General features: G+C 40.2%; 1 protein-coding gene across 3 annotated transcripts in view; it reads left to right on the top strand.

Moving 5' to 3' along the window:
• The first annotated feature begins 219 nt into the window (after window positions 1-219).
• The window catches only part of hivep1 (HIVEP zinc finger 1), a 49669-nt gene continuing 39446 nt past the window's right edge, over window positions 220-10442 (top strand). Inside the window, exons 1-2 of one of the 3 annotated variants that reach the window (XM_057354171.1) lie at window positions 220-334; window positions 2310-2454. In XM_057354171.1, coding sequence (XP_057210154.1) covers window positions 2415-2454 — 40 coding nt within the window. In that variant the 5' untranslated portion in view covers window positions 220-334; window positions 2310-2414. Of the gene's footprint in view, window positions 335-558; window positions 674-892; window positions 1449-2309; window positions 2455-10442 lie in introns of those variants that run through there. The other 2 variants (XM_057354173.1, XM_057354172.1) reach the window with 2 other exon arrangements.

Raw genomic sequence — 10442 nt, 5'->3', positions numbered from 1 at the left:
TTGAAATTCCGCGCAACATGCGCTTTCCCGGGTGCTTTTTGGAAAACGCTGATTAATACGACGTTACTGGCACGTTTAAAAGCATATTTTTTAATAATTACAGCTCAGGGGGTGCGTGACGCAATTTAATAAAGTGTTTTATCGGCGGTCGGGACACTCCCTGACGCCTTTCGCTCTGGTTGGGAGGCGGAGACGGGACCCCCGTTGACGTCAGTGGGCCTGTCGGTTTCCTGCAATAGAAAGTGAGAGAAGATAGAGCGAGAGAGGAGGAAAAAAACACAGACCTCTGACCGTTACAAGTTGAATTCCTTTGACAACAGTTCAGACTGCACCTGTAAGTACACAAAGTTAAGAAACAGACGCGTTTCTCTGTCTTAATAAGCGCTTGGACGCGCGGCGCAGTGCGTTGTATGGACACATGAGGTGCGTTAACGTGTCTCCTAGCGCTGTTGTTTTGGGGTACATTGTTGCAAGTCAGATTTTTCAGGGTTGCTAAACTTAGGCGCATGTTTGTGTGAGTTTGCGTTAAGATGGTTTTGGCAAGCTGTTGCTGGGTCCGGCCCGTGTTTTGTATCTCGCCGAGAGTGCACGTCTCCAGAATGTTAATACGCGGGGTGTAAATGTTTATCAAGCGCGCAACACTGTTGCAGAGAGTCGCCGATCGCGACGGCAGGTAAGCATAAAACATCCCCGTCCGAGCGCATGACACAAACTATCGTGTATCGGATGCGCTTTGCGCTTCTTCGGCCGGTTTAAAGCGCATTTTGGTGTCGAATTGGGGAAGTGTTTCTTCTTTCGTGTCGTGTTGCAGAGGACTCACAGGGGTTTTCCCCGGCTCCGCCCTCTTCGCGTGTTCCTAAAGGCTTTAATGCGCCATTCACCTGAATTACGCACTACAAATGTTGCGCGAGAGCGCGGTGGTTACATTTGGAGGCAAATGTTGCGTTTTGGTAGCAGTCGAGGATTTAGACACATGGTGACTCATCGCATGCGGATCTTAGTATATACGCGACTCATTCTATATGTGCTCTTGCAGGAGCTACCCCTGTGCCAGCTTTTTTTGCCAATGCATGCCAAGCAGGCTACGTATGTGACCCATGTGACTCGTGTGCAGCAGTTTCTGTTAGACTGGTTTCGGGGTGTTTCCTAAAATCTGTAGACAGATATTTTGTACATTTGTTTTTTTTTGTGTACTTGACAGACGCATTGTGCATTGAAGGCATGCATTGTGGTTCGAACCCCTGACCTTGACATTGCTTTGTGACCATTGCGATACAGTAGCAGGTGTGACGTGTTGCGACGGTAACGTTGTAGTCGCGTTGTGGGATTGTTGAAAGTCCTGCGAGCGTGCGAGACCTGGTGCATGCGCTGTGTGTGTGTGCTCGAATCCACGGGGAGGTGATGTCATTGCCGTAGAGATCCACACGGAGAAATCATACACACTCGTAGTAAGTGTTATGTAATGTGGTGAGGCGAAACATTTGTGCGGAATCTGGCGCGCGGTGTGAATGGATGCATGCGGGGATGTTTGGGCGAGGCATCTTTGCAACAGAGCTGAAAAAACGTGTATATAGAATACAACTTAAAGGACGCGAGAACATCTTAATTGTATTAAATGTGAGGGTTTACTATACCGTCTATTCATATAATGCCAAGAAACGCATTTGCTGCTTGAGACCTGCAGTTGTAATCTATTTATCATCAAACATAAACAAGTTGTTTTTGTCGACCAGACCAGACTGAATTTATTTGTTTCAGTATTAAAAAAATATCAGTGCACCACTAGTCAATAGTTTCTGCCATTGCGTATTTCATTTATGGTTTGCATATTAGCACCTTAACCTTATTAAGAATACATCATCCCACCATCCCATTTTCATCATCCCACTGTTATGATTTATTAATCTCTATAAATCTAGTGGCGCATCATTTGGAATTAAAGTGAGTGCCTAATTCTCTGGTTAATTTGCTGAATTTGAGAATTGAGGTACTAGCATGCTGCATTGCACAGAATTGCTCGTTTTTATTATTTAAAAGCATGTGGATTGTTTCCAGAAACTGTAGATCAGTGTATTTTATATCTATAATGGTATACTAAATATGATATTGCACTATCATTTCATAGAGAAGCAGGTGTGCGTATAGATATGCACATCATTCAGTCAAGGCATCAGCAATAACAGGCCATTTACGTTGATCAGATTCGTGATGAAAGCACCAGACGTGTCTTTGAAAACACGCATTTCTGGCCTTTTCTCAATACATTGTCTGTTTTGCATTGACTTCAGTCTGTTTGTTGTCTCAAATAGATGTGCCGTGGGTGTTCCTGCAGCTTTTCCTCTCGGTGATCGCCCGCATTCCATCCAGCATCTTTCCGGATGATGTTTCACTGAGCCAGCCGGAAAAGTCTGAAAATGCCACGTACAAAGCAAAACAACCCCAAAAATCTGAAGGGTGAGATTTGAGTGTTTATTTTTTTGGACATGCTTTGGACCGAACTAAAAAAAGTTGTGTGGAAAGCGTCTCTCATTTCTTTTAAAACATTTCTAAAAAATATTAGCAGGTCTACAATGCTTTTAGAAAGGGGATCTTAGTCTAACTGGTACAATTTTTTGTAAACGTTGGTGATGACTCTTATATTAGTGTTGTGTTATGGAATCAGTTTTGCTTGTGATCATTTTAAAGACCTAATCAATTCAATGGTTGAACACAGTTTATGTCCTGTATTGACCTATTTCCTGTTCAGACAGGAAGTTGAAGGTATTTCATGTCACTTTCATAGAGAGAGCTGAGCAGCGTAGAGTTATGATGCACTTGCTGGTTGCCATTTACATATAACTACATTTCATGTGTTGTTTATTTGTTGCGCGTGGTCGCTAAGGTCACGCTAAATGTTGTCTGGAATTAAGGCGGGACTAAAAGTGCAGCAAGCATGTTGGTACACGCCAGAAATGCGCTTCCATGCGTGACGTCACTGTGGAATCTTCGAAATTTCCTCTGTAACAGATCCCCCACCCCACCCCAAAACCCACCGCTCGAACTGTACATGTTGTGTCGTTAGTTCATGTTGTGAACTATTTTCTGTCGTTTCAAGAGTCAAGAATATTTCTTTACGCAACCAAAGTGAGATGAAGAATCTTACAAAACCTGTCATGAACATGTCTAGGTCATATTTGACTGCAAAAGTACGAAATTATGTTGTAAAATCAATGATTTTAAAATGTGTAATTTTTTAGACAATTTTTAACCCCCCCGTAATTTTGATTAAATGTGAAAAACAAACAAAAGGCATATCTTTTTTAATATTGTAAATTATGTATACATCATAAAATGATTTGCTCTTTTGTAGTTTGCGCATTTAAAGTCCCCGTTAAGCGGAAGTTGCGACTTGCGTATTTTGACGCCTTTCCGAGTGAAATGGAATTTTTAATGAGAAATATAGTGGGCGTGGCATTCGTCGTTCTCTGCAATTTGATTGGATGTATAAAACCAGCCGTCGCATTTTGAAATGGAACTGTAAGCAGACGGACATTTGAAGGGGAGGAGTTAACGGATGCTCCGCCCAAGCCGTCTAACATACGTCATCTATGGATAGTAGTCATTACAGGACGGAAGTGCATTTTCAGATTGTAAATAAAGATTATGAGGGCACACGATTTTTTAAAGAGAATGACCCACATTGGTAAACTATTTACAATCAACGCTGCAGTATTTCATGAAAAAATAGCCATTGTAATTTTTTATTTCACTGGGACTTTAAATAAAAAGAATCATAAATGAATACCATATTAGTAAATTAATGCTAAAAATCATCTAAAAAACATGTGGATGCATTTCAGTAATTGTCATGAAAATAATGCCACAGTAAAAACATGCTTAAATTTCTTTATACAAAATCTATACAGTATATTTTCTGTATGGTGTGAAATGTGACCCAGGCATGTTTTCTTTGAATCTTGAACAGGTTAACAATAAGAAATGAAGGACAATAACATTTTTGGCATATGGCTTCAGGCCATGACAATAAAAATGTCAGCATGACAATGCTTTGAAAGAAAGAGAAAGAATAACACCGGGAGGAGGAACTAGAGAGGATTCCCTGGTTTGTGTTGGTCACTGTGTTTTTGATGTCATGGATACAGAGGCGACCTCAGTCTATCAGCCAGGTACACACCCTTCCTAAAACACATGTCATAATCCCATTAGACAGTCCGAGCTCAAGAGAATGAAGCGTTTATTGTTACCAGGGTGTATTTACTGTAAGGTAGCGCGTTGAAATTATTTCAAAGTATCAGGCCGTGTTACGCAGTTTGCGGGTAAACGGGCAGGAAGTATGGAACCCCCCCCCGCCGGGCTCAGTGTTTACTTTTTTGAAACAGCTGGTCTCCTAGCACACAGACGTTCGTGCTACTGTAACCTGTATGTCACACGATTCTCGGCATTTACATAAACCAAACCGCTGAAGAACGGTTTTGCAGATACCGACAATCATTACACAAATGCAACACAAATTTTTTTCTGCTTCTGTTTTGAAGTGGTAACTCACTTAAAGGGATAGTTCGCCTAAAATTTCTTTCATCATTTATTCACCCTCATGTCCAAACCTGTATGACTTTCTTTATAGTCCACATCACAAAAGAAGATATTTTTAAGAACGTTGATAACCTAACTACATTGAACCCCATTGACTTCCATTGTATGAACACAAAACCACATTTCTCAAAATATCTTCTTTCAACGATGTGGGTTTCACAACGATTCTTATTTCACAGCCTCTAAACATGGCTTGAATGTCTTGACCACGTTGTTCTTCAACATTCCTGGAATATAAGCGGTTGGCATAGTGACTGTATAGGTGGTTAAATCGTTCCTCCGGGCCGTCCTCCACTTCCCATTTGTAAAACACCTCTTAACACACTTTCTCCCGAAATAGTCGCTCCGTCTCTGTCTGAGATATTGAAGCAACCTGCCGTTGGGTTAACGCTCGTCTCCCACGCGCAGGTGCTCGGCTAACTGTGTCAGACTGTTGCAGCGCTGTTCGTGGGAGATGACCACAGAATGCTAAAACGGTAAAGCCTTTGCAGTCGTGCGACAAAGACGCTGATGTCGCGACCTGGAACGTCCCTGTATAACTGCACTTGGTAAATGTTTTACCCAGAATGCCAGACTAGAGCGTGCGACCTGGAAAGCCTGTTAATAATCGACTCCTGGGTTTGGTCATCGACCTACAGAGAGTCCGGGCGTGCACAGGGTCCGATTGTGCAACCCGGCGCTGATAATCTCAGGTCTGGTGGCATTGATGGATCGCTTGATTCACAGTTTTCACATACGTTTATTTTGTGGCAGCGGAGGAAGGCTGCTCAGACGTTGTTCTTTTGTCATTTCCGGGATTTTATGGAGGTCTCGGTTGTGTTTAATTTAAGTATCCACTTGGTCTTAGATGTTTCTCCTGAAATTGCTTAAGAAAAATAAAAGAAACGAATGAGACCGTAGCCTAATTGTTGAAATGAAGAGTATGGATGTATGAAATGAATGTAGATCGCAAAGGTAAAATAATCTGGATTTGTGTCAATTTAATGAGAAAGGTTTGAGATCTTCAATAATATTGACTTTTGATCTCAGACTTGACAGATCTGAGCTCTGTTTGAGGCATTGTTGACATCTCTTCTGAACTCTAATGACAGACACATTTGTGATATTTTGGACTCTTTTTCTCAAGAGAAATATTTGAGATAAAATGGAATAAATAATGAATTTCTACAGAATGATTTCGTAGCTGACAGGTCGTCATAGAGAAATCGGTAAAGAAATATTCTGTGTCCTCGAGGCTGTATTGAGTTGGCAAAGAAACCTCGTCTATAGAAAAACAGTTCGGGTTTATTGGGGTGTGTTTGGATGGACTTTCAAAACAATGCAAGTAGAATCCGGCAAACATTTTTAAATGATCGCTCTGTTTGTTGAAGTCAACATCAAGTTAAACCAGTGAGTTGGGCTGGGACTACTTTGACTTGAGCCATTGAGGAACACCCTAGCAACCGCATAGCAACACTCAGAACACACTTGTGAAAGCAAGTTTCGCATTGGCAAAAACCACACACTTATTTTCTAATTCAATGTCAGAATTCAGTAGGACAGAAATGGCATTTTTTGGGGCTTATATTGGGTAATTTGCTGTAATGTTCTTCTCCCGTCCCGCCTCTCTGCTTCCACTTACCATCTGCTGTCAAAAGGTCTAGATGGGGTTAAGAGGGTCCAGTGTCCAGAAACTGACCCGTGAAGGTCCTGCATCTGTTCTTTTATAGCAATAACCAGGAAGTGGAAAGATGGTTTTGGGCTCACCTCACCTGACCTGATTTGGTACATTAACTCAAAAAAAGCAACATTTATGAATACAAGAAATATATTTTTTTTAAAGGACCATTACATTTTTTTAAATTTTATTTTCCCAGTTGTCAAGAAAAATCACAATTTTTATTGATGCAATGCAAACTAAGACATTTAAATGATAAGGCACAGTAAGTATACACTTTAGTAGAAGATGTAGGTGAACATTATTGTATAATGTAATGCATTGAAGAGATTTAAGATTCAATTTCGGATGAGATTTTAAATGACATGAATATAATGTTGATAAAACAACATCTTAATTGTCCTAAGAATTCTTTACTTTGCAAAATTATTATTTTAATATGAATTATTATAATTAATTTAAATGGATTATTATTTAAGGGTGCTTGAAGTTGTGATGGAAGTTTGTTGCACGTTTGAGGATGGCAAAATTTTACCTGTTGTCTCATGTTTACAAGAACAAACCAGTATTTCTGCACTTTTGCTGTGAATCTCTCTCTCTCTCTCTCTCTCTCTCTCTCTCTCTCTCTCTCTCTCACACTCACTCTCTCTCTCTTCTTCCATTTGTCTTGGGCTTCTTCTCTTCGTCCATCACTAACCTGTACCTCCAGGAGATGAAGGAATCATTTTTTTTGCCCTATCCTCCTTTTTCCATCATCTTTTCCCGTCTCTCTCCGTCTAACTCCATTTAAGCTCTGTGATGTAATCGTTTGTCCATTAACTTCTGATCTTGTTTGCTCTTCTTTCTATAACATCTTATTAGTTGTGATTTCTAAGGCAAACATCACTATACCTACTGCTACATACCTTTAGAGATTTGAACAAACCAACCTAAGCCACTCTCTCTCTACTCTCTCTCTCCTCTCCTCTCTCTCTCCTCTCTCATCTCCTCTCTCTCTCTCTCTCTCTCTCTCTCTCTCTCTCTCTCTCTCTCTCTCTCTCTCTCTCTCTCTCTCTCTCTCTCTCTCTCTCTCTCTCTCTCTCTCTCTGTTCTTGTTCCCTGCGGCTGGGATCACCCTCCGTTTTAGCAACAGTAACTATAACAGAAGAACAGTAACAGGTTTGGCCATGTCTGATCGACTATCAGGAAACTGTGCTTGTGTGTGTATGACAGGGCAAAGAAATTGAACGTGAGAGGTTGTTTTTCATATGGCATAAAGAATTTTGGTGTGGATGTCACAAGCACTGGTCATTGAAGCTCTTTTAAATGGCCTGTACTGTTTTTAATTTCATCGTTCTTTTTCCGCCTTCATCCATGGAAACGCTGACTGTTTCCAGTAATAAAGCTATAAACGTTTTTAAAGAAGGAAGGGTGTCCAGCACACGTTGGTTTGCAGCGTATTTCTTTGTTTGCTAGCTGTGGGCTTTTCTGACATCACTGGGGGCTACAGACGGGTTCTCAATATAGAGAGATTGTTTGATGTAGTTAATAATGGTCAGCATGGATACAGTTAACTTTTCATTAATTGCGATATGAGATTCAGGGTGGACTTTGTGGTAATGTCTCGCATGCTTTCCACGTTTGTTCAGTCAGATCATGAGAATTTCAAATCCATGACTCAACAAAATACTTGGTGACCCAATATTTTTTTTCAGTTAGAAAAAGAATCTGTTACAAAAACAAAGTTTATGAATTTAATTTCTCAGCAGTCAACAGCTTTTGTTTTTATGCCTCTTTTAAAATATTTCACATTGTTCTTTTTTGTGATTTTTAGAAACCATGACCAACTTTTAGGTAATATCAGGTACTGTCAAAATACATAGTCAGAAGTGTTTAGTGATGTCCTTGAAACAGGTTTTGGAAAAACTTAATATTTTGGACACACTGGCTTAAAAATGAAAACCAAAATTTAGATTTTGGAATTGTATTAATGTTAAAATGTATAATATATTTAATGAGGACACCATAGATATAAATAACTAGATGCCGCATTAGCATCTGTTTCTATCGGCCGTAGGTACTGTTTAGCGTGTTGACAAAATGTTATATGCTTTCCTACTTGTAAGTCGCTTTGGATAAAAGCGTCTGCCAAATGAATAAATGTAAATGTAGGTCGTCCGCCATATTGGAACGGTGCAAGCCGGTCTGTGTTGCCAAGTCTGTGGCTTCCCGTGGAATTTTGCTCTGGTTTGTTTTATCCACAGGTTAGGAGTGGAAGAATTTTGTTATATAGCTGTCAATCTTAAGATGATTTTATTTATGAATGTTCAGTTCAGTTATTTGGACTAGGGACGTTAGGCTCGTCATGAAGTATTTTGATTCACAGACCGGCAAGCCGGTCCGTTAACACTCAAGAGCAAGCTGACTGTGACTGATTATGAAAACATATTTGTTGTTGTGCAAACTCAAACGGTATATTTGCTACACTAATGAAAGGGTATCCAATTTTTTCGGAAATTACAAAGCACAGCCGTGGCGGCGCAGGGTTGTGGCATTCTAGCAAACTGTCAGTGGACTGTTCCAAGATGGCTGCCGCGTCTACGTGCCTGAAGCGCTTGATGAGGCATCTGGTTATTTATATCTATGGATGACACTACTTCCTTCCATCTTTACAATAACAATGTTTAAAACTGTGGATCAACGTACCGCTGGCTTCAAACTTTATTTCAAATATCGTAGTTTGGTTTTTTCTCTTACCCTCTCTGAAGTAGATCCATATCAATTTTGTTTTATAGGAGATGTATTTTGGCACAAACCGTTGTTACCATGGTAAAATTTTTGTAAGAAAAGTTAACTTCACTCCTGAGTTTTCGTGCTTTTCTGTGAGGCTGTTAGCTGGCCTTAAATTGCTTTGTGCCGTAGGTGTCTACACCTGAATCCATCTGAACCTTTAGCCTCGCTGCTTAATACACTCGGGCCCCCCTCTTCCCTCACCCCCTCGCTGTGTCTGAGCACTTTCATTCTGAATGTCTGTCAAGCTCTGACTGCGTATCGGACCGAAGTGACTAATACTGGACTAACACCACCCACCAGCTTTACTCTGAGAAGCTTCTGCAAGTGTGCGTTTGTGTGTTCGCAGAGGTATTTTCGTGCTACACCACATTCACATGCAATGCTTTAAAAAAAGCTTGTGTTTCAGACGCTCAGTTGGTAGAGAATTGCGTCAGCGATTGAAAAGGTTGAAAGGTTGAATTCTATGGATGTGATAAAAACGTACACCGAATTTACTGTAAGTCGCTTTGAATAAAAGTGCTAAATGCGTAAATGTAAATACACCAGCAGCACATTTTCAGAAAATACATTTACACCCACGTGTGATCTCTGTATGTGAGGATTAGACGACTGGGTTGTGTGGTCGGAAAACAAATTCAGCTTCATTTGGTTTGTCGCTATTTAAATAATGACAGAAGATTGTGTATATCTTTCTGTGGTTTTTTTTGCATACCTTCGTCTCTCTTTTTAGAATTGAAGTTTAAACACTGATTTACACTCACTAGCAAACAGAAACTGTAGTGTTTGTGGTTTTGAAAATTGCTGCTGATAAAAAAGCATAACAATGTACTTTTGTCGTGTTTTAATTTCATGTGGAACAGATTTTGCAGTGTAAAAATGTAGGTGGGGTTTGATTTTATCCATTGGGAACCGATTGGACGGTGAAAATTGGGCGTTTGATATACCAGACTGGAAGCAGTACTAAATGTGAGCGCGGATTGTGGAGGACTTAGTCCTCTTCTGAAACACACAACACCCACGTCTGAAGAGCCTTTTAAAGTGCGACATGACGGCTGAAGGTCAAGTTCACCTTTAAGAGCATCTCCATGTATCCCAATGTCAACACCTTTGTTTTTGAATCTCTCAAATATTGTTTTAACTTTTGTGGTTTACTGAAATTACTATGTTTACTTTTGGCATGATATTAGACAGGCTGAATAACCTATAATAGCCTAAAGAGCAACTAAAAGTTGTTTCAGAGATAACTTTTGTGTGTTAAGAAAGTAAACGGAATGCAAATGATCTAGCTTCAGTCTTGATCTAATGAAACATCACAACATTGCCTTCATTGAAAAGTAGAATTTCTTTGAAGATATTAAATCCTGCATAGTGACAGGAAAGCCTTATAAGGGCGTTGCGTGGGGACATTTGTGTTTGTGTG

The sequence above is a fragment of the Triplophysa rosa genome, linkage group LG16 (genome assembly GCF_024868665.1).
Source record: "Triplophysa rosa linkage group LG16, Trosa_1v2, whole genome shotgun sequence".
Classification (NCBI taxonomy): Eukaryota; Metazoa; Chordata; class Actinopteri; order Cypriniformes; family Nemacheilidae; genus Triplophysa; species Triplophysa rosa.
Note: the sequence above shows the minus strand (reverse complement) of the source record. Positions and strands in the feature narration are given on the sequence as shown.